This window comes from Syngnathus floridae, chromosome 18 (genome assembly GCF_059516105.1).
Source record: "Syngnathus floridae isolate MCC-2025c chromosome 18, RoL_Sflo_1.0, whole genome shotgun sequence".
NCBI lineage: Eukaryota > Metazoa > Chordata > Actinopteri > Syngnathiformes > Syngnathidae > Syngnathus > Syngnathus floridae.
Genome location: NC_142430.1, coordinates 3,789,334 through 3,814,596, shown reverse-complemented (window position 1 = coordinate 3,814,596; position 25,263 = coordinate 3,789,334). Strand labels below are relative to the sequence as shown.

General features: G+C 48.4%; 4 protein-coding genes across 13 annotated transcripts; 2 read left to right on the top strand and 2 right to left on the bottom strand.

Moving 5' to 3' along the window:
- Window positions 1-81: 81 nt before the first annotated feature.
- On the bottom strand, window positions 82-12,887 carry heatr1 (HEAT repeat containing 1). Its single transcript, XM_088360467.1, has 46 exons — window positions 12,825-12,887; window positions 12,573-12,745; window positions 12,094-12,249; window positions 11,802-12,018; window positions 11,566-11,707; window positions 11,375-11,476; window positions 11,139-11,279; window positions 10,768-10,979; window positions 10,569-10,699; window positions 10,430-10,502; window positions 10,251-10,352; window positions 10,065-10,182; window positions 9,889-9,996; window positions 9,719-9,817; window positions 9,401-9,489; window positions 9,082-9,293; window positions 8,885-9,006; window positions 8,622-8,819; window positions 8,391-8,550; window positions 8,165-8,313; window positions 7,907-8,099; window positions 7,669-7,841; window positions 7,422-7,577; window positions 7,108-7,347; window positions 6,893-7,024; window positions 6,695-6,798; window positions 6,473-6,619; window positions 6,278-6,396; window positions 5,998-6,119; window positions 5,805-5,933; window positions 5,480-5,696; window positions 5,261-5,386; window positions 4,954-5,147; window positions 4,796-4,860; window positions 4,603-4,726; window positions 4,390-4,530; window positions 4,003-4,304; window positions 3,789-3,939; window positions 3,543-3,713; window positions 3,329-3,463; window positions 3,161-3,265; window positions 1,480-1,642; window positions 1,224-1,378; window positions 989-1,147; window positions 811-919; window positions 82-621 (listed from the first exon to the last, which is right to left on the bottom strand). The coding sequence occupies exons 3-46, from the start codon at window positions 12,233-12,235 to the stop codon at window positions 533-535; spliced, it is 6,438 nt and encodes a 2,145-aa protein (XP_088216593.1). The 5' UTR covers window positions 12,236-12,249; window positions 12,573-12,745; window positions 12,825-12,887; the 3' UTR covers window positions 82-532.
- LOC148382266 (uncharacterized) lies at window positions 12,667-19,283 on the top strand. 9 transcript variants are annotated; one of them, XM_088360494.1, is made up of 21 exons: window positions 12,667-12,951; window positions 13,614-13,772; window positions 14,311-14,463; window positions 14,546-14,745; window positions 14,896-15,132; window positions 15,240-15,365; window positions 15,724-15,789; window positions 15,880-15,999; window positions 16,226-16,297; window positions 16,586-16,655; window positions 16,741-16,781; window positions 16,848-16,924; window positions 17,017-17,250; window positions 17,416-17,496; window positions 17,633-17,716; window positions 17,794-17,964; window positions 18,069-18,153; window positions 18,226-18,341; window positions 18,498-18,665; window positions 18,729-18,821; window positions 18,896-19,283. In XM_088360494.1, the coding sequence occupies exons 3-21, from the start codon at window positions 14,360-14,362 to the stop codon at window positions 19,010-19,012; spliced, it is 2,262 nt and encodes a 753-aa protein (XP_088216620.1). In that variant the 5' UTR covers window positions 12,667-12,951; window positions 13,614-13,772; window positions 14,311-14,359; the 3' UTR covers window positions 19,013-19,283. The 9 variants fall into 9 exon arrangements, with proteins under 9 accessions (XP_088216620.1, XP_088216622.1, XP_088216617.1 ...); XM_088360496.1 differs by lacking the exon at window positions 12,667-12,951 and adding an exon at window positions 12,964-13,041 and having other exon boundaries at window positions 14,549-14,745; XM_088360491.1 differs by lacking the exon at window positions 12,667-12,951 and adding an exon at window positions 12,964-13,041.
- armc7 (armadillo repeat containing 7) lies at window positions 19,157-20,800 on the bottom strand. Its single transcript, XM_088360525.1, has 3 exons — window positions 20,127-20,800; window positions 19,766-19,909; window positions 19,157-19,688 (listed from the first exon to the last, which is right to left on the bottom strand). Exons 1-3 carry the CDS (start codon window positions 20,200-20,202, stop codon window positions 19,342-19,344), a joined length of 567 nt encoding a protein of 188 aa, XP_088216651.1. The 5' UTR covers window positions 20,203-20,800; the 3' UTR covers window positions 19,157-19,341.
- LOC148382264 (annexin A11-like) lies at window positions 20,379-25,077 on the top strand. Of its 2 annotated transcripts, XM_088360501.1 has the most exons (15): window positions 20,379-20,620; window positions 21,654-22,020; window positions 22,098-22,135; window positions 22,234-22,362; window positions 22,451-22,538; window positions 22,625-22,719; window positions 22,802-22,915; window positions 23,004-23,094; window positions 23,187-23,266; window positions 23,341-23,397; window positions 23,473-23,566; window positions 23,704-23,799; window positions 23,919-23,977; window positions 24,075-24,197; window positions 24,299-25,077. In XM_088360501.1, exons 1-15 carry the CDS (start codon window positions 20,480-20,482, stop codon window positions 24,356-24,358), a joined length of 1,632 nt encoding a protein of 543 aa, XP_088216627.1. In that variant the 5' UTR covers window positions 20,379-20,479; the 3' UTR covers window positions 24,359-25,077. The 2 variants fall into 2 exon arrangements, with proteins under 2 accessions (XP_088216627.1, XP_088216628.1); XM_088360502.1 differs by lacking the exons at window positions 21,654-22,020; window positions 22,098-22,135 and having other exon boundaries at window positions 20,386-20,620.
- The last annotated feature ends 186 nt before the right edge of the window (window positions 25,078-25,263 follow it).

Sequence of the window (25,263 nt, the reverse complement as noted above, 5' to 3'; positions counted from 1 at the left end):
ATAATTTAAAATTAAGTATACATGGCAGTGTGTTACACTTGTGGCAATTTATTTCAGGTACAATACAAGTCAGAGACTTCCTCACAGAAAACCAATTTTTTTTTTTTTAATGAAGTAACCTCATGCAGACAGCAAAAAATAAAAGCTTGCCAACAGACACTTGCAAAATGTTCAATAGGATTATAAATATAGAATATAGACGCTCGGAAGTCCATGTTCTGCTTTCACAGACAAAACAAGAAGGTACCCACCATTGCTAGAGATAATTTAAAATTAAGTATACATGGCAGTGCGTTACACTTGTGGCAATTTATTTCAGGTACAATACAAGTCAGAGACTTCCTCACAGAAAACCAATTTTTTTTTTTTAATGAAGTAACCTCATGCAGACAGCAAAAAATAAAAGCTTGCCAACAGACACTTGCAAAATGTTCAATAGGATTATAAATATAGAATATAGACGCTCGGAAGTCCATGTTCTGCTTTCATGATGAGGACCTCAAGGGCAGGCTATTTTGAGATGATGCGCGTGTTAGAAATAGCTCTGCAGCGGTTCTCCCAGGATGTCCTCCATCTCCCGAACCACCTTCTGAACCTGATGCTCCACCTCCTCACACTCGTCTGCAACACAAACAGAACGAGCGGCTCACCACCACTTACACAAACTAACTCTCAAGCCTGCCTTTTGTTTGTTTGCCTCAAGCCATTTCATTCGTTTGGGCTAACAAAGCTGACATGCACTTTGTTAGTTTGGCGCCTTCATCATTTTGTTTTTTTCATGTTTGGGTACTATTTAGAGATTGCACTGACCCTCCATGAGTTCTGCCAGGAAGGGTATGGTCTCTGGAAGCAGCGCCATGTAGTTCTCCTTCAACTTGGTCGCCAGCTCCATCAGCATCAGTAGCGAGGAGAAGCGCACCTGATAGAAGAGGAACATGGCGTTGACTTGGACCATCGCGCGTCACCGAAGGAGCTCAGGCACTGTTACCTTGGCGTCGGCGTGTCTGCTCTTGAGCAGGATATTATAGTTGAGGCTTTTCCATTGGGCGTCATTCGCCAGCGACACGGCAAACTGACCCATGCACGGGACAAGATGTTTGGTCACCCTCTGCTGGTACTCTTCATCGCCACCTAGCGTGTTCTCCAGCTGACAATTTAAAAAGTCTTCTCTGAGCCGGTTGGACAGAGACACTTTTGTCATCATTTGTCATCATCAATCTCACCTGGTCGACGAGGGGCACCAGGAGGGCTTCAGCTCGCTCCTTGCTGAGGAAGCGCTGCGTGTCGTGCAAGAAGATTTTGTACAGACAGTCCAAGACGCAGCAAAGCAGCTGGTTGCTCTTCTCGGCACCGCGCTCGGAATCGAAGAGCGACTTGTCTGAACAACGGAGCCAAAGTCTGAGAAGCGGCGGAGCAAAATGCTCGCATGCAAACGAGCACATCCATTTCTCATATAATAAAAAAGATGAAGAGCTTCACCTGTCTTGGAGATGTTGGTCTGCTGAAGGAGGTCTGCAAAGGGCTTGACCAGATTTCCCGCAAAGAGGGCAAAGAGACCTTTAAGGCGCTCGGCGATGCAGTCGGACAGTCGGAAGAAGGTCAGCAGGCGATCTTTGCTGCCCGATTTACTCCAGTCGAACAGCTGAGGAAAGCAAAAGAGAAAATCTTTCAGTTACCGTAATTTCCGGACTATAAGTCGCGTTTTTTTTTCATAGTTTGGGTGGGGGGGGCGACTTATACCATTAAATCCATCAATATATATATTGATGGATTTAATGAATTGGAGTGACACCGATGGTTTTATAAACATGTTATTCATGTAATAGTTGTCCTTAATCACTCTATATGTTACGTCAGGCCCGTTCTCAGCTCTTTGTTTGTGTTTGTCACGTTAGCATACCTATCGTTTAGCCCAGGGGCCACATGAAAAACCTGAGTTGTGTCAGAGGGCCACACCTACGATAACTTAAACCTGCTCAATTTTCTTCCATTGTAAAATGCACTAAATTATTTATTTTAAATAGTTGGTACTGGTAATTAGAAGAATACAATTATTCTGTTTATATTTATATTAAGCTATGTGAAATTGTGATGTAAAGGTGAATTAAAAAAACAATAATTAATCAGTACAATTTATTCTTAACTTCTTTAACTTTTCCTCAAATGACAAAGCCGCTCCATCTCTGGGTGTGAAGTTTGATAAAAAGTCCTTGTTGGGCTTGCAGTTTTTGCTAGCAATGCATCAGTCTCTGATGCGCCCTGTTTATCAGACAGATGTATTTTTTCTCATGCTTGGTCGTGTAATGGCGACTCAAATTATATTCTTTAAACACAGCGACCAGTGTACCACAAATCAGGCACATGGCTTTACCTTTCATTTCTGTAAAGAAATACTTGGCAGTCCATGTCTTGTTGAAAACACGGCGCTCCTTGTCAACTTTTCTTTTCTTCGCGTTAGCACACATTTTGAGGGCAGCATTACTTCGCGCTGTTCACCTACACGCACAGCTCACATGCACGCACGCTACACGGAAGTGCGACGCCTTTCAAAATAAAAGCGAAACAGTTGTATTGTACGCACGACACAATTATTATTTTTTTTTTTAAATTACGATTGGCCTCAGGCGGGCCGGACAGGGACGCACAAAGGGCCGGATGTGGCCCGCAGGCCGTAATTTGCCCAGGTTTGGTTTAGCCTGTTGTTGCTATTTAATGAATTGGAGTGACACCGATGGTTTTATAAACATGTTATTCATGTAATAGTTGTCCTTAATCGCTCTATATGTTACGTCAGGCCTCTCAGCTCTTTGTTTGTGTTTGTCAAGTTAGCATACCTATCGTTTAGCCTGTTGTTGCTATCGTTTAGCCTGTTGTTGCTCTTTCATGACTGTTTTTGGTATGGGATTTTGTCGAATAAATTGCCCCCCAAAATGCGACTTATACTCCGGAGCGACTTATATATGTTTTTTTTCACTTTTTGGGGCATTTTATGGCTGGTGCGACTTATACTCCGGAGCGACTTATAGTCCGGAAAATACAGTAGATTTGGGAAAGAAAATGAAAAAATAAAAATAGAGTTGCACAGTCAATATGAGTGATGACAAAACCATTTTTGAATCAAATAAATGTGAAACCTTGAGCTAAAGCAATAAAGCGTCACCTTAAAGAAGAGCGGCCTGAATGTGACTTCCGATAGTTTCATCACCATGACCAGCAGACAATCCATCACGCTGCCCTCGATCAGAGCCGTCCTCGCCAGGTCGCCCTGCACCAAGCAAAAGGTCAGAAGGTCCCACACATGGACAGACGGACAGATGGATGGACGCACCTGGCAGAATTGGGCTCTGAAGTCCAGTGCTGCGAGGAAGAAGTCGGTGAGCTCAGACTGGTGGAAGCTGAGTGGCTCCCGCTCCATGTGGCCGAGATGTTCTTTGAGGATGCTCATCAATGCCCCCAGCTGGTCCTAAGGGGGGGAACAAGCTGCTCAATAACTGCTTGGCCAAGGGAGAAGACATTTGTGGATTGCGCATGTTCTCGCTCACCTTTTTGTCCACCACCATGATGTGGTAGCACTTGGTCAGGACGGGCAGGAGGACCCTGGGGGGGAGTTTGGTGGCCAGGGAGGTCCTGAGCGAGGCCAGACGCACACACAGCTGATTGGTTGCGGAGGAAGACGACGAAGACTTCTCCAGGAGGCACATCAGCCGACACACCTGCGAAGTTTCAATTTTTACAAAACAAAATAATAAAAAATCAACCATGAAAGATGACAACACCATGTGGCAAACCTGCAAGGTGGTGTCCTGCAAGTAGGGGCTGATGAAGTGCGCCAGCGTCTCAGCCACACGCTGCAGGGCAGTGACGGCGCTCAGCAAGTAAATCTCATTGCTCAGCACATCCTTCCCATCGGTGAGCACGTGCAGCACGGCCGGCATCAACCTGCGGGGAGGAACTTCCCACTTTTAACCAGAAGCCGACAAAGACAGAAAGTGCGGCGCGAACCTTGGCAGCTGCGGGATGGCGAGGGCTTTGAGGGCGCCCACCACCTCGGCCGCGCACAGTAGGGCGCTGGCCGTCACATTCTTCTCTTGGTGTGGCGACGCAACCAGGTCCACCATGCGCAGCAGGACGGGGACAAAGGCTCCCTGATGAGTTGCGCCCAAGAGGCGGCAGAGCAGCTTGAGGCTGTAGAGCGCCGTCTGCCTGTTGACGGCCAGCTCAGATGCCACTTTCTCCGCCGCGCTTCCGTGTGGCATGCCCACGATGTCCAGGAGGTCGCCGATGAGCTGCAAGAGGACGCTGACCTGTGAGGAGAGAGACATTTGGATGCGACTCGCGTTTTGATTTACAGCAAGAGTGATGTCAGTGTTTGTACTTTGCGTACGCTACCTGTTGCTCCGCCCACTGCGTCTTGTGCTGAAGCTTGTTGTTGAGCAGCTCCATGGCTTTCCTCCTCACCGATGCCAGCCGATTTGCCATCAGCCCCCTCATCACCGTGATGAAAGTGTCCGTGGGCAACAAAGCGTTCAACTGTGAAAGGGAAACAACCGGTTGTTTACTCAACTCGGTACGCCGATAAAAATTGACCGACAAAGCACGCACCTTATCCAGAACGTCGTATGATTTGTTGAGAAGAACTCTCCAAAACTTTGCCATGGGCCTGTCGGCATTCTCCTCCACACAGCGAGTGACGCACTGAATGTAACGCAGGTTGTCCTCCAACAGCCTGGACAAAGGATGCTTTTTCAGCTGCCATTTTTAGACATGCCTTTGATTTGATGACATGCAAACTCACTGCTGCTGCAACTCCTGGAGAGATTTTGCGCCACTCTCGTCGACAACGTCCTGAGTGTCCGCTACCTGGGTGAAAAGAAAAGAAAAAAAAAAAAAAGGAAAGAAATATGATATATTTTTTTTTTTTTATGTGCTCCTACTGTGAACCACCCCGCTCACCTTCCCGATGAATACGGTCGAGCCGAGCAGCTGAGCCATGAAGGAGACGGAGAGGAACTTGAAGTGTCTCAACTCTTTGCCGCTGTGGGCCTCAACGCTGAAGATTAGCTCTTCCACCTTCTCCTCTTCCCCTTTTTTCTTTTTCTTACCATCTCCTCGCCGGGCGCCAGCGCGGTTAGCCCCCGCTGCACCCGCTGTAAACAGAATATGTCAGTTGACAGATGTCACAAATTTGCTTCATATGACATTTGGATCGCTTTGCATCGAGTGGCGTTAGCACTTGCATTGCGGCCTATAACGTTCTCACCGTCCTCTTTGTCGTCGGGCAGCTGGATGAGGAAGTTCAGGATGTTGATGAGAGAGGTGAGCTGCTCTGAGACCTCGAACTGGCAACACACCGAGATCCAGAAGTCCACGTCTCGCTCCAGAGCCGCTTCCTGGGGAACCAACGGAGCCAGAACTTTGTCAGTACGTCAAAGTTGCTGACTGGCTTATATTGGTGGGAGAAAAAAAAAAAAAAAAGAACTTGCCTTCTCGCTTTCTAAGCTAGACGCCTGTGTGGTGTGAAGCTTGAACAAGAGGAGCATCAGGACCCAGAGGAAGTGTGCCGGGCCCAGCGTGCCGACCAGCTGAGCGAGGATGTGTAGCCGCCGGTGTTCGGGCACGTGAGGCAGCGCGTCGGCAAAGACGTGCACGATCTTCGTCACCACCGCGTCCACGCTGCCGTGCGACTGACCGCCGGCCTGCAGGGGCAAAGACAAAGCCGTGACGTACCAACCAAAAAGAATCACGGCGTCCGGCGCTGCTCGACTTTGCATTTGGATCCTATTCCAGTTGTGAACGTTGCCGACCTGGATCAGAGCTGGGATGACCATCTTGACCGTCTTGTCGATGACTCGGAAGCTGTAGGCATCATCCAGGCGCATGATGTTGGCGCCCATGAAGGTGAAGATGGGCATGATGTTGTGCAGAACTTTCTCCTAGAGGCCCAAAGCTCAGGTCAGCTTTGTTCACACGGCAGTGGAAAAAGTCCAAACAACTCACGGGGAAGATGTTGGCGACGACGCCCAGCAGCAGCAGAGCGTGATGGTGAGTCTGCGGTACGTCCGTCGCGCGAATGCACTGGACCACCAGCTCCACGCTGAATTTGTCTTCTTCCAGGACATCTGCAAGTGACAATCACTTTTTATTAAGTGGAACATTTCTTTGTTCTGAATTGCAACCAGAAGTTTATAAGATCTTCCAAAAGAGCTTTCAAGGCTCTCGAAAATTGAAGTTTAGCACCAAATTAAACAGGACTACACGTGAGCACGCGTCGGCCCACCTGGTCCACTCGGTTGCCCGTCCGGCGCCATTTTGTTGCAGACGTTGAGCAGGCAGCCGAGCAGAAGCTGCCTGGTGTACTCTATGTTGGGCTGCTCCGGGGCCGACACCTCCAGGCTCCTGAGCAACAATCGGGATCAAGTCAGCATCACCGAGGCGCTTCCCGTCCTGTCCTGTGGCCATCTTGGAGCATTACCTGGCCAGCAGCGAGAACAGAACCGGCACCAACATCTGGGCTCGCTTCAACTTCTTCTTGTGCTGCAGCAGCTCCAGGATTAGAGTGACTCTGTGCCAAGAAACGGTGCCCCCCTCTGGCGGTGCATCATCACTCTCGACACTTTTCCTGGGAAGGGAGCTGTCATTATTTCCGAGGAGTATCCGGTGGAAATGTCATGCAATGAACATATATCAAGTCCACCTCTGCAAAATTCGGCTCCTGCGGGTTCGCTGAAGCGTCACTGTGACCTTGGCTTTTTCTGGCGGTGCCAGCTCGTTAGCCACCAGCTCAGCATCCACTGCAATCTGCACAAATAAGGAGAAGAATAAAGGTGACGATCTGGACCTTGGATGATTGACGCCAACTTTTGATTTGGGAGATGAGACGGGGAGCGCTCACCGCTTTAAAGGTGCTGCCGACAGCGTCGGCAAGTATCGGATTCCTGCTTTCCGGCAACAGGTCAAACAAAGCCGTCAGAAGGATCTGTTGGACCTTCTGATCTCCCAGGGCAGCGAAGAACGGCTTTGTGATCTGTGGGATGAGTTCCGCAAGGTTTTCAAACGGCCCTTTCTGACCTGCACCTGAATGACTGTCCATCTGAGTCCAGCTCTGACCTGCTGCAAAGCGATGATCTGGCAGCTGGGGATGCCCGACGACGGCGAGGTGGCGGTCTTCATGGCTTTGAGCAGCAGGTCCAGACAGTTGTGGTCGGCGGCCAGCAAAGGGGCCGCCGCCTCGTTGTACTTGCCCAGGACCACTTGCAAGAGCCGGGCCTCGTCCGGCAGCAAAGCGGGCATGTCGGGGTCGTTGCGGAGCAGCCAATCCAGCATGGGCAGCAGAGCGCACAGGACGGTCTGAGGAGAGCGCACACAGACGGCTTTCAGACTTTTGGGCCGCAGATGTTCTGGTACGGTGTCGCCGCACTCACCTGTCCGTTGACGTGCCTCAGTGCTCTCAGGAGGCAGGTGGCGGTATAGGACGGGCAGCAAGGCGACTGGACGCTCAGTAGCAATTGATTTATGGAAGCCTGCAGCGGCGACGTGTTTTTAGCCGACTCGCAGGCCTTGTGTAAATGGCCCAGAGCCTGAGGGCGGAAAACCACCTTAGATGAGAGTTGGTCCTAAATTGGCAAGTGTTTGTATAGCATAGCGATGCCATGTAAAGAAGGTCCCCACCGTGCTCAAGTACAACGGGTCGGCAACAATTTCCTCACAGGTAGACAGAAGCTTTTTTATGATTGGCTGGAAGGGAGCGGCGTCTGCCCCCGACAGGCTCTGCAGAGCGCTGATGGACGCTCTTCGGATCTCTCGGACGGGAGAGGTCAGACAGCACAGCAAGGCCGGGACCACTGGAAAACACATGCCGCCCGTGTTAGTCAGAGGTCTTTGCATCTAACAGTGTTCAATTGTTTACCGGGCGAGTTGGCTCCAGCTAGCTCAGTCAGTGTGGCGGCAGGTTGGGCGCTCAGTAACGCGGCGCCCACGTAGAGCGACCGAGTGTGCAGGACGGCGTCCACTCGGACGCCCAGCTGGTCGCCGTGGTTGTCACCGTATCCCCACAGCAGGCAGAGGAACTTGAAGAGTGCAGCCGCATCGCACAGGTGCACCTGCGGGGCACGTCCAAAGGAAGTTCGATTTAAAGGAATCCGAGTCAAATGTGCACAAATCAAACCTTGACAAGAAGCTTGGCCAGCTCTCGAAAACTGCCGGCCACCGGCCCCTCATCGGCGCCACCGATGACGAGGGCAAAGAGGCGCGAGACGAGCCCCAAGTAGCAGCAGGTGTTAGCATCCAGCTTCTCCGGGTTCCACCACACGGCGGCTGGCACAAAAAAAAAAAAAAAAAGCACTTGAGCCCATCGAGTTGCAGTGGCGAGAAAAAGCAAAAGCCTCGCTCACCTTTAAAAGCGCCGTCGAAACACTTGAGAGAAGAGATGAAGTCTCGGAGGAGCCAAATCATCACTTGGCTGGTCTCTCGCTGGTGCCCGCCGGGCTGCTGCTCGCATTTGCTCAGGTACAAGGACAGTGCCTCGCCGAAGGATGCAGAAGGCGGGACTTCCTGTTGGACATCACATGTGCTTAGGTCCGAGCCAGCTGTGGCGAGAATGTTAGCACGCTTGCTTGTCTCACCTGGGCGCCATCCGCCTTGATGACTTCCAGCAGCGGAGGCTCCAGAACAGCTAAGAGCCGCTGGGCGGTGAGCAGGTGCTCCGTCTCGCTCAGTTGCGCCAAGCCCAGCAGAAGAGTCTCCGTCATCACCGCAAAGAAGGTGTGGCCTCTTACACCGCGCCCGCTCAGCTGCTCCCCTAACACACCAAACTTCTCCAGCTGAGGAGCAAAGCAGGAGGAAAGTCGCTTGTACTATTGAAACATGGCAACGATCGACAACTTACAGCATGACGTTTGGCCAGGTGATCCATGTTGGCCAAGTTCTCATTCAGCCTGGAGACCAGACGCTGGTTGGCCGAACCGACGAGGTCCAGTTGGGAGCTCTGCTTTATCACTTGCTGAAGTTCTGTGTGGAAAGAGGAAACACTTTGTGGCTCAAGGCGCAGTTGGGGAAAACCTGGTGGAGGGTTCTGGCTGCTACCTTCCGCCCAGCTCGCGGTGAGCGGATGGCTGGCGACGGCGTTACAGCAGGCGACGCAGCGCGCGAGGCAGAGCTGGGCTGAGTCTGGACGACAGCTGGTGACCACCAGGAAGGGGAGCAGCCCCCAGACGATGGTCTCCACCTGCTCGATGCTCCCCTTCCCCAGCCGAGAATCGGTCAATAAACGCACCGCTTCGGTTAAAACTGGCAGCCTAGTGGGGTGGGGGGGTGGGGCACACAATCGCCACGGAAACCGAAAATGAGACTGTTGGGTTGATGTTTAATTAAAGGACAAACTAAAAAAAGCCCAAATTCTGACCAGCTGTCGGCCTCGGGTTGATCGATTCTCTGCAGCAGAGACAGCAAATTGGACACCATGCTCTCAGCGTCCAGAACGTCAAACAGCATCTGGAAAAAAAATAAACAAACTTTATACGCTCATCTAATCCAATTGAATTTAACAAAAGGCGCCTGATCATTCATTTATCAGGCTTAGTTCCTTTCTCTTACTCTACAGCTGGGCCAAACTAAAAATATTTCATTGATCACAAGAGTCCAAGCGTTTTGGAGTTTCTGAAAGAAAACAAACATTGGCCCCAAGATGGTTGCTCAAGAAACGATATGAAATGTCACCGACCTCCAAGGTTTGAAGAGCCGCAATGACGACTTCCAGCACGTCGTCCTTCAAGCGCTCCATCAGAGCGTCTTTAAGGAAGTCCTGGTCCAAAGTCTGAAGCTGTGGAGAGGGGGAAAAAAATTCAGAACGAAGCAGAACCCATGAAGAACCCGCAAGGTCTCTAGTCACACCTGTCCCGACGCAGCCAGGCTCCTCAGGTGCTCCAGAGCTGAGACTCGGAGCGACGCCTGCGGGTGCTTCAGGCTGAGCAGCAGCGACGTATCCGAGTCGCCCATGATCTGAAAGCGACAACATGGACACCGCGTTTTTCCTCAACGCTTTGCTCTCGACTCTTTATTCAACGCACCTGGAATTTCCCCCTGCTTATGGACAGAGAGAGGAAATGGTGGAAGAGGCGTTTCTGCTCCTCGTCGCTGATGTTGGAGGCGTGACGCGAGAGGACCCCGTCCAGAGCCGCCAAATACCTGGGCCGGACCAACATTTTGCGCTCATCCACAAGTCCACGTTGGGCACAGTCACTTGGCGCACTCACTTGGACTCAAAGAGTTGCACCAGCGGCTGCAGACGCCGGTTGAGGGTGTCCACATTGTCCGCGGCGAGCTCTGTCTGACTCAGGTAATCGTCTAGCAGCAAGCTGCAGACATAAGGAGGGATCCTTGATTGGATGGTGTCAATTCATCAAATGTCTCAAAGTTTTTGTTTTGTTTTTACCGAGCCACGTAGCCGTCCAAGCCTTTGGTCAGGGGGACCGAGTCCAAGAGCGACTCCAGCACGTGCGCGTCGTCTGTGGAAAACACAAAAAAATTTCAAACATTCTGTATCCAACATTTGGCCAGGGTTGCATTTTCACCTGAGCTGCCAAAGAGGGCGTGGACCAGGTGAGGCAGCAGGTAGCGTAGCAGCGGGCTCACGTCATGGGTGGTGGCCAGGAGCTGAAGCGTGGATGCTAGCGCAGGCATGGAACACATGTGGTGGCAGAATCTGAACACATACAAAAACAACGTATATTTTCTTGTGTCACAAGACGGCCAACGGTTGCTCCGTCCTACCTGGACCCGGCCGCGCCCTCCTTCTGGCTCTGCAGGAGCACGATGAGGCAGCCTAGCCCCTCTTTGGCCAGCACGGGCTCTTTGAGCAGAGACTTGGCGATGCGCACGGCCAGCGTGTTGATCAGACTCGCCTCCATCACCACCTTGACCGCCATCTGGCACACGATCATGTAGGTGGCCGCCTTGTAGTCGGCCACATCCGACGTCAGGCCCTGAGAGGAGGGGGCAGGACAAATGGCATCATATCCATTCCGTTTTTAGAAGGGCAAGAATGCTCATAACGAGTCGTTATGACCTTATACTGTGACAAGTGCACAGTGCATCCGCAAATTCTCAGATTATAAAAGCAGTTGATGTTAAGATATCTGTACCTTCTGCACGTATGGCAGAAGTTTTGAAATGATGGTGTCTGAAACTTTGTCCACGGCATCCAGAGCCGAAACGATGGTGGAGGCGTAGAAAGAGAAGACCACTCGCAGCTGGGAGAAACTCTTGGAATGTCCGGAAAAAGCCTGAAAGAAATCAGCAAATAATGCTGGCTGACATTTCTTCGGGGAGGGGGGAGGTATCAATATTATATATTATATTTGCATGCCAGTGTGGCTACCTCAATGGAAGTCGTGACCATGTTGCAGACAAAGTCCATAAAACCCAAGTCCGAGTAGCAGTGGGTGACCAGAGTCCCTTTGGCCAGCGGCACGCCTGGTTTCTAAATAAGGAAACACACTTTAAGTCTCGCTGCTAGCTGAAAGGTGAACTTGGCTTTGGGAGCCATCAGCAGATATCAGCCCATCTGACCTGCAGAGCCAGCAGCCAATTCCAGCGGTGCGTGGCGTCTTGGATCTTGAGGAGCTGCACCACTCGGACAAACGTGTTACTGTGGTGGTAAGGCAGCGCGCAAGCCAGCATGCTCTCGACGTTGTACAGATGAACGTGGAAGCTGCGCACAAACAACAAGCAACCTTCCAAATCTACTTTACATTGGCGGGTGGCTCAGGCTTGACTGCATCTTCACATTTAGAAGACAGAATTACCGGTGAACCAGCCACTCGATGCACTTGTGCGCCGGCTTGAGGAGGAAGTACGGGGAGATGCGGGTGAGGAACAGAGCGATGTCTGCATCCAGCTTCTTGTTGACATCTTTGGACTGAACGCTGCGCTCCAGTGTCACCGATGCACGGCTGAACAGGGAGTCCTGGAACTCCCGGAGGGCCGGTTCGATCCCCAGCAGCTCCTCCAGGCCTGTGCAGCCTGCAGAAAAGCAATGTTTTGAAGGTTGCGGGGGGAGAAATGGAGACGCAAAGGGGACTGAGGAGAAAGACTCACCAAGAGCATAGAAGGTGCTTCTATCGAGGGTAGCCGCCTCTTTGGGGTCAAAGAGAAGTGAGGTGACCTCTTTGCGAGTCAGTAAATTTGGATCATTCTGAGGAAGCGCCAGCCGCTTCAGCTGGTAGGTTAATGACGTCATGATGGGTTCTAAACCTGAAATGTCAGTCGAATTACTTCATCAATCCATATAAGATGAGAAGGTACGATGTGACACAAATTTTATCTACAGAATGGAAAGGATATTTCTTGTTAAGTTATGAGTGTCCAAACAGGAATTGAACCAGCAAACGGGGCGTAATATCGAGTTGTATTAAGAGTCGTATTAACAAAACATTTCGATATCAGGTTTAGGGAAACTTTACGGCAGTAAAGTTTAGCAAGTAAAACATTAATAACACTATCACGAACACAGTTTGAGTTGTAACAACGTTGTATATCTGCACTTCATTTAATGTCATTAGAATTTGGAGACGAACCTGTTTTCTTGTTTTCCTCCCAACACACGTGCGAATTGCAAAAGGTCAATTCTTTCTCCTTCGTGCAGATGATTTCACTTCCGGGTCACATCTGGGTAAGTAGAGATAGTTCGCTTTGCTCACATCCTTTTTTGTGTTAAAGGAATGTTCTCTTCAAATCCATTATTCGTTTCCTCATACGACGATAGAAAAAATAAAAATAAAAACCATGATACAGAAAGTAAACTGTCATAATAACGAGCTGAAACTCACCCATTGGACACTTTTCTATTCTGTATCTTTACGTCTGTCTTCGTTGTGCAGTTCTCTTTGGGACAGTTATCCTGCCAACCACAAGGGGCGGTGGTTTAATTTTAGACACTATAAAAATCAGGAAGTGGTAAGTGACGTAAGTTTCCGTTACGTATAATTGTTGAGTTTTGTATGCACTACGTATTTTTAACTAGACTTTTCTCTGTAGTGAACCTTGGTAAGTGATTGCCAGCTCTTGGAGTTTTCGAATAAAGAATTTATAAATCACGTTAAGTTCACAGAAAGTCTACTTGCTTGTTTTAATTGTGTTAGATATCTGTCGTTTTTGGGTAACTCCGGACCGTGGACCGTCCAGAAATTACTCGGTTTGCCGGCTGCGGTTGGTGGTTTGTTTACACTTGTGTTTTGGCACAAGTAAGACATTTTTAAAGAGCTAACTCATAATACTGCTAACACGGTACCACTATTCGGGTTTGGCGGGGGTCCGCCCCCCACATCATGTGATTGGTGCTTTTCCGGCCATGTCTGATTTAATTGGCTGAAAGTTCACAATAAATTTAAATGCCTCAACCCGTGCATAAAAGTGTCTTTGCACTCTCAAACTAAACATGTCAAGTAATCAGTTAGGAGTAACTTGCCACCTCCAACATTTATGTTGGTTTTATATAATTCTATGGCATATATTATTCCTCACATTTCCTGCCACCTAAGGTTTTCGTTTTGTGATTAGTGTAAACTGAACTTCTCTTGAGTTTTTGTGATTTTCCTAATGGCAGTTTCCTTCAGCAGCACCTCCTCCTCCGTCTTCTCACCTCCTATTAATTGTCTCAAAGTGTGCGGACTGCTGTCTAATCCAGGGAGGTTTACAGAAAGACTGAGTGACGTTTAGCCCCACAGCAGAGCAGCTGATCTGCTGATTCAAACGGGGAAGCCTCCTAATAGCTGTTGGTAAGTCGTGGACATCGAGCTTTCTGGAATGCTGGATCAGAGTTCAGGTTGTTTGCGTGTGAAGAAAAGGCGGCCCAGACAGCTCGCTGACCCAAGGTTCTGACAGGAACTGGGTTTTGTTATATTTTGTGAATAAGATGTATGTCTCTGACGTCTGTCTGACCTGAATGAGCGTCGGTGACAAGGACGAGGATCTACACAGCTGGGGCTGGACTGACCTGTGCGTGTATGCTCATGTTTACTGCGCTGTCAGCGTACTCGCTGTATTGGTCCATGTGCCTGGCCTTCACATGACTTATCTGATGAGAAGAGCACAGCAAAAACAATGAGTGTCTTTGTTTACTATCTTATTGTTCAACAGATATTAAATACAATTTTTTTTAAAGTCATTGTATTATTATTGTTGCTCAAGCTTAATAAAGCCTTGCTAAGGTGAAAAGGTAATATCTAACCGTGAAAACAAAAATCTTGAAGATGGTCAGATAACTAGTCGTAATCTTTGACAGTAACACGCGCTAACTTTTCCCTCCTTGCTCAGCTCCGGTTACTGGTCACCAGTGTCCGACTCGGACGGCGAGCCCAGCAGCATGTCCGGACGCACCCAACGTCTGGACAACAGCCTTCTGGATTGCAGACTGCCACTCGGCAGCGCCTCCCTCAACATGGGAGGAAACGCCTGGAGAAACGCAAGGTCAGTCAGTGTTTACTCGTCTCACCCTTGCCTTAAAATTATTTTTCTTCTGTCCTTCCTCTCATCCTCATCTGCTTCCTAGCAGGATGTTGAAATTGCACCGTCCTCTGCAACAGTCCGCGTCCTGTTCGGAGTCGCTCCTCTCCTCCACACCTCGTAAATCCTCCAACCAGTCGCTGCACGCCGACATTACCGATGCCTCGCTGCTCTCATCCTTGTTGGACAAGTCCTCCTTCCACGAGGCCTCCATGCAGGAGAGCATGGGAGCTAACAACTTTTGGGGTAAGAAGCAGCAAGGTGGGCTTAATTTTTCCCCACTTCTAAGAGGGTCTGTGCACTTTTGCAACTCTAATTTTTAAAATAACCTCTCCAATATTAAAAAACAAAACAAAGCTGTGGAGACTTTTTGTACCCCCCCCCCCTCCCCCCCAGAGGGCACCATCACGGAGGAGCAGAATAGCACGGTGGCCGACAGCATTCTTATTGGCTCCGACATCCGCTGTCGCCCCAAGCACCCGGTTCAGACACCAACTCGAGTTTCCTACAAAGACGGCAAGTGCGGCGTGAGCGAGCGCAGAACCTCAGACGTCTTGTACGCGGCGGCGCATTCATCTGTCCCGGAAGCCTCCACCATCTATTGGAGCGAGCGAAGACAGCCATTCAGAACAGGTGAGATGACTTGTCTTGGTGCTGCCCACTTTCCACTATGGTCAAACATCCCAGCTATGTCCGGTGACGTCCCAACTGCCTCGGTTCTCGGTGTGTGCTTCTTGCAGATGTGCCGCAGCTGTGGCTGGACTCACTCCTGGTTGTCGCAAGGAGGGCAGCCGCTCGCTGCCGCTCCATACTCGCTCGTGCCTGGCGGATGTGTCAGGTTGACAATAAACATGACCGTCCTGCCTGTAAGAGGATTGGTTGTTGTTGTTTTTTTCACATTGGCAGGGAGTTTGATCTGGGTGTCTTAAGTGGATTCTGATTAACTCACCAACTTTTGAGCAACTTACAGATCCAGTTTCAGTGAGGCTTCACCTTCTCCACTAGTGTTGTTGACCCTCTCTGTCCTTGTTACCACTCACTCAGCTGTTTTTTAACTCTTGTTTAGATCACGTGCTGTTTCCCCTTCACACAAATAGGCTGCACCTCTTTTGACTTTGGCTGTTTCTGTGGAGAAATGCAAATCTCCCCCCAGTCGTGGGTGCTGTGACAGCAACGGCGTGAGCAAGAATCTTTTTGTCCTGATTGCATTTGTGTTTGTTGCAGCTCGTACGGACCACGGCGACAACATGAGCGCCAAGCAGAGGGAGCTTCACCCCAACGGATCTTTATGTAAGTTAACGCCTACGGTCTCTCATTAACCACTGACTGGCCCCGCATTGTTTTTTTTTTTCCAAATTCATTCACCGCTGCCACTTCTAGGTGATGACTGCAAGGAGAAACAGCGCGCAGAGCAGACACACGTTGATGACTGCGGCTCGCCTTGGTCCGCTTGGGCCCGGGCGCTATGTCGCTTGATGTGGAACGTCACTGTGTTTACAGGTTAACTCAATGCCACTGCTACTGCCGCCGCCTCAAAAGTTTGTTTTCTCCCTGGCCACAAAATTAGGTACAGCTGCACAATCTTAAACAAAAAGGAAATGTAACAACAATTCTGACATTCATTTCACAGTTGTTATTTAGATATATAGATTGGGCAGGTTGTACCCTAATAAAGTGGCTTCATGCCAAGTTGTGCCTCAATTAAGAAGGAGCCTTGTTTCTTCAGTGTGCTGTTTGTGTTGGTTGACCTCACGGCTGTGGACCCTGACCAGGACAATTTTGTCATCGGCGTTCGCAGGTCATCGCCCCTCGTAGGCCAAAAGTTCATTGTTGAGCGTTTCATCTTCTCTTTCTGTCGCCAGTGTCTTCTTCCTAGATGATGCGATGCCTGCATTGATTATGATATTGTCATATTTTGTGTCTGACATTTAATCAACCTCTAGTGGCTGTCCTCCTCCTCCTCTCAGCGGGTTGTAGAAAATGTCTCTTTGCATCCTGATACTCTGCTTCTTCAGCTTTTGGATTTCAGCTCTTTATTTGCTTGCAAATGTATATCACTGTGTTCCTCTGTGCGTGTGTTGTGCAGGTCGGTCGTCCAACCTGGGCGGCGTGTTCAAGTGGATCAGCAGACATGGTGACAGCCCTATGTTGACTCGGTAATTACAGAGTGCCCAATAACAATCTTTAGCATTCATAGCTGCTGGAGGTAACAAAGATCATTTTTCCATTTGTGCCCTACAGGTTGCCCCTCGTCCTCTTCTTTGTTTTTGCCATCCCCTTCAGTAAGTTCCTGCTCACAGATTAATTTATATCAAACAAAACTTTCAAGTATGCTCTTATGTCTTTAGGTTTGTGTTGGTTTGCCCTGGACAGTCTACCTGCTCTAAGCATCTCTGACAGCCCTGCCCCTGCCCTGTTGCAGGAGGTGAGCTTGACATTCTTAGACCACGTTGCCACTCCTGGCCAGAAGTAAGTTTGTCTCAAGCAGCAGATGGAGAATCGTTCATCTTATCACAGGAAGTGGCGGAGTCGACACGCCTGGCTCATCTGGAGCGCAGCCTGGCGTTGCTTTGGGAGCGTGTGGAAGCTGGCGATCAGAGGGCAGAGCAGAGACACGGCGAGATGATCCGGATGCACACGCAACTGCGGCACAATGACCAGAGCAGCAAAATGTGGCTTAGCAGACTGGTGGAGCGCCAGCTGGCCCAGCTGAGAAGGCAAATGAATGACCACAAGCAGCAGAGGGAGCAGGTGGTCACATGACTTCTGGTCCTTGGAGAATTTGCCCTCCCGCAAGGGTCATGTTTAAATACTCTCTTAAACTATGACAGCGTGATGGTCACGCTCTTAAGTTTTTTGTAGTGCTTCAGTGGTGACTTACACTTGCCTTTACTAATTGTTGTTGTTTTTGTTCAGGAGTTATTTTGGTTGCAGAGCCAAATGTCTCGTCTAGATCTGGTGGAAGTGAATCTGCAGAAACTGGAGGCCCAGGAGGAGGTATGTTTTTGTTTTTTTTTTAATAATTTTGCCTCCTCCTCGTTCCCTCGAGAGCACACAATAACCAGCCTCACAAAATAAAAGCGTTTCTTTGGAAAAAATGGGTTTCAAATCCCACGATGACTTGCTGGCACAGGTGGGCCGCCTGGAGGTAACTCTGAGGGACATCAGGCGTGATGTGGACGCTCTTCTAGCATGTCAACAATTGGACCAGGAAGCTGTGAGACAACTTCAACTTTGACTAGTATTTTTTTTTTTTTCCCAATTTTACTTTTCTCATTTTCTGCTCCTCAACAGATCTCAGCTCAGGTTCAGCAGGGAGTTCGTCTTGTGCTCTTCGGGAACGAGTGGTCCGAGTCCGGCTTCCCCGACCTGCGGGCGTCTCTGGCCTCACTGGAGCGCAGCATCCTCCATAATGTCAGCCATCATCTAGATCAGCGCCGCTGTGAGGAGGCGCTTACTCGAGAGGTGCTGATGTCAATTGCTTTAACTTAAAAATTACCTGTTGAGAATCTTTGTTGAAATTTTTTTTGCAGTGTAACACCACCTGATGGCTTGTTGCGTGTGTGCAGGACGTGAACCTGATGGTGAAAAATGCGTTGAGGCTCTTCTCCCACGACCGGACTGGCCTCGCGGACTACGCTTTGGAGTCTGGAGGTGGTGACAAGTTGCTATGCTGTTTGACTGTTTTCTTTTGTTTTTTCAAATTCCATCATTCTCATCCTACAGGTGGCAGCATCTTGAGCACTCGGTGTTCTGAGACGTACGAGACCAAAGCAGCACTGCTGAGTTTGTTTGGAGTTCCTCTTTGGTACTTTTCACAGTCTCCGAGAGTCGTTATCCAGGTGACGCGGACTTTTTGTTCTCACCATGTTGGATGCAATGAATAAAAAAACTAAATTAAATAATGATTGCATGTACAGTAATAGGGATAGGCAATGAATGCAATGTCTAATCTACATCTATATCAATGTAAAATCTATATCTTGTTGTTTTCACAGCCCAACGTCCATCCTGGGAACTGTTGGGCCTTCCGAGGCTCAGCGGGTTTCCTGGTGATCCGCTTGTCAATGAGCATCCTCCCTACCGCCTTCTCCCTGGAGCACATCCCGAAAGCCTTGGCGCCCAGCGGCACGCTGCGCAGCGCCCCCAGAGACTTCCGAGTCTATGTAAGCCTCGCCGTCTACAAAGTCCTGCAGTGGGTCGGCATTTAAGTCGGGTTTGTCCTTCAGGGTCTGGACGACGCCGGTCAGGAGCGGGGGACGCTGCTGGGCTCGTACACATATCAGGAGGACGGAGAAGCTGTGCAGACCTACCACGTCACTGTGAGTCCACATTTGCACCTCTGCTCTTATTCTCATCTACAATTAAATTAACTTTTTTTTTTTTAAATACACAGAAGGAGAATGAGCGTGCCTTCCAAATCATTGAGGTGCAAGTGCTGTCCAACTGGGGCCACCAGGAATACACGTGCATGTATCGATTCAGAGTGCACGGTACTCCCCGAGACACCTGAAGAGACTTGCTGCCTTGTTTGTTTACAATGCCCATTTCCTGATTTCATCTAAGCACTTTTTAATCATAAACGGATGAAATCGTTGAACACACTGACCTTGTGGCCTTGAATGTACTGCAATTTCCCAAAGTTGCCTTCTTACAATTGCACTCAACTCAATGTTTTATTTATTTGGTTTTGGGTTAGTATTTGTGTCAAATGTTGGACCTTCTCTTTTGAATGTTGTCTTTTTGAATTTAAGCTGTAAATAAAGATTTATACAACGTCTGTACTATAGTGCTCATATGGTTGACTCAAAAGTCCATGAAAATCCCTTAACAGCTCCTTCTTCAGTCCTTGGGCAGTGGGATACCAAGTGCAGTCTGCGTCCGTCCCGCAATCCCCCTCTGGGCCTGGCTCACTTGCTCCTCGCCGCAATAGTCCTGCAGGAAGACGTGGGCCAGGTTGCGCAGGCGAGGGCTCTCGCACAGGGAGAAGCGCAGCATGCACTCCACGACAGCCACATCGCTGATGTGCAAGTGTGACGACGGCGTAGACAGGTTCATGAGGGTGCTGATGGCCGACAAGACTGTCTCCTCCCGCGGACTGGACAGACAGTTTGTGACAAGAGGGATGGCATCGCTCTGCAGGATGAGGTCGCGACATTCCGGATCCATGCTGAGGTTGCACAGCCCCCCTGGTGCAGTCAACAGGGACAAAAAATATATGTATTAATTATGACATAGAAACATGTTGTGCCATGGGAATCGGCACCTATTCCAAACTCCACAAAGTTGTCATTGTCTTCTGTGAGCATGTCCAGGAAGAGATCAGCCACCCGGAGCTGCTTCAGGTGCTCCATGTTCTTCGGATCGTACGCAAAGTTGGCCAAGTTAGCCAGAACTTGTTCCTTTGCCTCTGGAAACAAATAATTTGCATGCCAAACAAGAAAATTCATTATCAAAATGAACTAAAACACAATTATTCACAACACAAAACATCATATCTCATTAGGTACAGACATAACCAATTATCTTTTTTACACAAAGCGTGCATACGCCCTCTAGCGGCAAAAAACCCCACAGGCATCATAATTGGCATAAACAAACAACAAACACGATACATTATAGTTTACCATCACAATCGGTGTCCTGAAACTCCGTGACGAGCGTTTGCAAATACTCAAAGCGGTCACATTCCTTCTTCGACATGCTAACTTTTAACAGTGTTACTTTTCATTATAAGAAATAAAGTCGTGATTGGGTGACAACAAGGGCAATTAAGAAAAATATGTATAAATAACACACGGCGAGGTTTTGTCCGTCTGTAAATAGGTCCGAAGGTTACGCGTGTCTTCGCACATTTGTTCCGCTTAAATAATAACGGAAAACCTTACAAGTTTGACCGGGCTTTAATCCAAATAAAGTACAGGATCTGTACCTTTACCCAAGTATATAGTGTGAGGACTTTAAATGATTATATTGATCAATGATCGTTACTCATTACTGCTGCCATAGAGTGCAAAGGTTGTCTTTTCTTTTTTCCCCAAACTTGTTCTTAAAGGACACGCCCTCTGCTTCCACTCCCCATATAGACTCTCTCTTCCTGGAACACATCAACCCCGAACACGTAAGTAAAACAACAGATTTTTGTAAAAGCATTGCAAAGTAATAGCATTGCGACCAAACGAGCGGATTTCGTATTGTTTCGATCGTTTCGCTGTTCTCCATCGCAAGTTGACGAACTAATAAGGCAGATGCTAAAAGGAAGCTAACTCCCTCCGGGGTCGCAGGGGGGGAAACAGAAGGGGCTGTTCTTGTTATGTAATGTCAAATGACATCAGGCGAATACATCGTCTCATTACATATTTCGAAAGGAAGTCTTTGTCATATTATCTTTATTGCCAAAACGAGCTTGTGCAATGTAAGATTACGAAATCCACACGCCCGTGTGATGCTACCTTCCGGTGCACTTAGAATAATCGTAAAAGTGGAAATTACTCATTTCCTCGTACCATGGTCATCTTCGCCAAGCTTATATAAAGGTAGACTTACAAAGTCAAATGAACATGATAATTCAAAATATACAATAAACGTCACATATGCAGTAATAACAGAAAAAATAATGCATTTTATTTAATGGCACCTTTCAAATGTGAAACAACTATTGCTCCATTCATAGTGGTGTGCATGGAATAAAAGTCAATTATACAATAACAAACCAGTTGTGCTGGTAAAATCACAGTAAAAACAAATAAAAATAATCAGAAAAAAAAGGTTAGACTATGGATGAGTAAGTGGACAAGAGCGCAATGTTCTCCAAATTTCTTCCTTTGGTTGCAACAGGCTGTTTTCTTGGCATGAGTATTAGTCAGTCACTAGCAACGGTTGTGGTATGTCAACAACAACCCAATGAAGGGAAGAAACACAAAAATGTCTTGTGGAGCAGGAATCTATAGTGCTCTGTCAATATTTAGTCTTTTGTAAGCCTAACCGTAACTAACTCAGGTCAATTTTGCAACCAACCATATTTATCAACAGCTATTGCTTTGACATAAAAGAACTGCAAGGATTTGGGGGACCAGATAAGGAACTAAAATGTCACACTGAGCATGTTCCTGTTGTTGACATTTAAAGAAGTAGCTACTTCCTCTTACTCTCAGGTGGTGATGAGCTATCCAGGTTATCCTCCTCAGTCGGGCGGCTACCCACCACAAGGTGGTGGCTACCCACTACAAGGTGGCGGCTACCCACCACAAGCGGGCGGCTACCCTCCTCAGGCTGGCGGATACCCGCCGCAAGCAGGGGGCTATCCACCCCAAGCCGGGGGCTACCCACCCCAGGCAGGCGGCGGCTACTCACCCCAGGCAGGCGGTGGCTACCCGCCCCAGGCGGGCGGTTACCCTCCAGCTGGGGGCGGCTATGCTCCCCAGGGTGGTGGCTACCCTGCCCCAGCTGGAGGTTTCCCACCTCAGGCTGGAGGATACCAACAGCCTCAGCCAGGAGGAGGCTATCCGTCCCTGGCAGGAGGTAACATCTCAAGTGCTTCATTTTCCCTATGGCTCCAATTAAAAAAGAAAAAAAAAAAAAAATGTCTCGACTTGCAGGTGGTGCTTGGGGGGCAGCACCAGGAGGCTTTGGTGCAGTATGTAAAATCTTCCCAGTACAATGAACCTTTTTTTACCATGAGAGGCCATCACGTCTTTTCTTCATAGTTTTAACTTGACTGTCCTCTGTTTTCAGCCAGGTGGCGCTCCACAGGGATACCCCGGGGGGGCGGCGCCAGGCCAGCAACCTGTGCCCAACTACCCCAGTGGAGGCGGAGGCTATGGCGGTGGCGTTCCATCCAATCTTCAGGCACCCGCCATCCCTGTAAGATGACGCCTGTACTGCACTCCACAAATTTCCGCAGAGCAAAATGCACTTTTAATTGGAGCTTTTGTTCTGTTGGAAAAACTAGAAGGGCTACAGGGGCTCCATTAAGGACTTTCCTGGGGCCGATCCTCTGAGGGATGTGGAAGTTCTTCGGAAGGCAATGAAGGGTTTCGGTGAGTCACTTAATTTGACTTGGTGAGCAACTGTGACTTGTAATCCTGCATGTTCCATACCAATCTGCATTTTTTTTTCCTCCTAGGCACTGATGAAAACGCCATCATTGAGCTTCTGGGAAGCCGTAGCAATAAGCAGAGAGTTCCCATGGTGGCAGCCTACAAAACAACTTATGGAAAGGTTTGCTGGTGTTCATCGTCGAGAAAGTTTCTCCTCGCTTTGGCCGCCCTCTTGTTTTATTTGCCACATTTCCCAACCGCAGGACTTACTCCACGATCTGAAGTCTGAGCTGACTGGAAACTTTGAGCATCTGGTCCTGTCCATGATTAAGAGCCCGGCCTACTTTGACGCATCTGAACTCAGAGAGGCAATCAAGGTTGGCAGGTTCCCACGTATTATGAGTCAAGAATATAATTTGAGGAAAAAATATAATTCCATGGATACGTTCCCTTTTTTTTGTCCAGGGTGCCGGGACGGACGAAGCTTGCTTGATTGAGATCCTCTCGTCTCGCTCCAATGCGGAGATTCGAGAAATTGTCCAGATTTACAAAGCAGGTTAGTTATCAACTTTAATAAAAAAAATAAAAAAAGACCCGAATAAAGTGCTGCATGTACCTTTACTTACAAGTTGCCCGAAATGTTTCCAGAGTACGGTAAAAGTCTGGAGGACGCCATCAACAGCGACACCTCCGGTCATTTCCGAAGACTCCTGGTTTCTCTCTGTCAGGTAGATTTCGGCGTCGCCAATATTTGCCCTCCTCCAACCGGTCAAATCCTTACGTCCTTGTTTGGTTGCTTCAGGGCAATCGTGACGAGAGGGAAAATGTGGACATATCGCTGGCTAAACAAGACGCTCAGGTAACATCTTGCAGTTGTCTCCTTTTGCCTTGGCATTGCTTTCCATGTTCATGTTTTTGCGCATCTCCTTGACAGAAACTGTACGCCGCGGGGGAGAACAAAGTGGGCACGGACGAGAGTCAGTTCAACGCCATCTTATGTGCCCGTAGCAAGCCTCACCTGCGGGCAGGTAGCTAAACGGCTTGTCCTAGTTTTCATTTGCCGTTGCTTGTAGAATTTAATTTAGCAAAATTTTGAGGGGAAAGATTTTTTCTTTTTTATTATAAAGAAATGATACAAACCTCTGATAGTGGCCTGTTGTTTTAGTCTTCCAGGAGTACCAGCAGATGTGCGGTCGTGACATCGAGAAAAGCATCTGCAGAGAAATGTCAGGCAATGTGGAGTCGGGCATGGTGGCGGTGGGTGAGTCAAATGCCAATTTGGTAGACAGATGGATTAAAAAAAAAAAAAAAAAAAGCCATGTCTCTCATCTGCAATAGCAGCACCATGGTCAATAATGTTAACATGTTTTCCTCCCCTAGTGAAATGCATCAAAAACACCCCTGCCTACTTTGCTGAGCGACTGCACAAGGCCATGCAGGTACAGGCATCATTTCGCTAGCCAAGACACATAAACATTCCTTATTGACATTATGACGGTAAATTAAAATGATGCTAATATATCAATTGGTTGAAAGGGTGCCGGGACCAAGGACAGAACTCTGGTCCGGATTATGGTGTCCCGCTCCGAGATTGACATGCTGGACATCAGGCAGGCGTACGAGAAGACCTACGGGAAGTCGCTGTACACCCACATCTCCGTAAGTCTCATTGCCAGTACTTCAAAAAGCCTTTTAACTACTAACGAGTGCCTCGAGATTGGAAAAACAAAATCATGTCTTCCTAATGTGTGTGTTGTCAGGGCGACACCTCCGGTGACTATAAGAAGTTGCTTTTGAAGCTGTGCGGCGGTAACGACTAAAAAAAGGAAGACCTACTGCATCACGAAGGCGGGACGTACAGTACATACTCAAAATACAACCCGCAGCAACGAATTTGAATCGTATATAGACGCCTTGTTATTATTTAGCCGTGTTTGTCGTAGCTTGCCAAATAGGCCTCATTGATCGACATCTCAGAAGCTGTCTGAAAAAATCATAATTTGGCTCAGGTATACCTCAAGGCACCTCTGTGTTTGAATTGAATTGATTCTGGGCGGACGTTGTGATGTCTGCTGCCGCCATCTAGTGGCAGACTATCTGAATTTCATTCGTCACTCCAATTTTTTACTTTGTACTTTAAAAGGCAGTTCATTAAGCACTCTTGCCAAGTCAGAAGTAGTTTTCTTTTATATACGTATGATAGAAGCATTTTTGGGTCGCCAAAACATTTCAAATTGTTATTCATGTGCTAAATATCTGCAATTATTACTTGTGCACTAACCTGAACTCCTCGTGCCTGCTAGCCTATGCAAAGTTAACACCACCGCCTTATATGTTTCACTTTAGATGACTCAAACTGGTTTTCTGAAAATTCTGAGTCAGTGGATTTCCTTGTTGGGGCCACTTGAGGGCGCTGTCAACACATTTCGCAACTGAATGTCTTTTTTCCATTTGACAATCGTTTTTAAGCTTGACATGTATGAAACACACCAACTAATATCATCGTTGTTATTTCAATTAAAAATACACACACAATACATCCTACCCGAGTCTGAGTCTTATATATATTCATCCTTTCCCGGGCCGTACAGTACATCTTAAAGGTGCGACCAAATGTTTGAGGACAGCCAAGCGAGCGGACGGCATCATCATCGCTATAAATAGCGGCCATATTATGGACGCCTGGATTGCCCCATCCATGGGCAATACACATGACTCAGCTCAG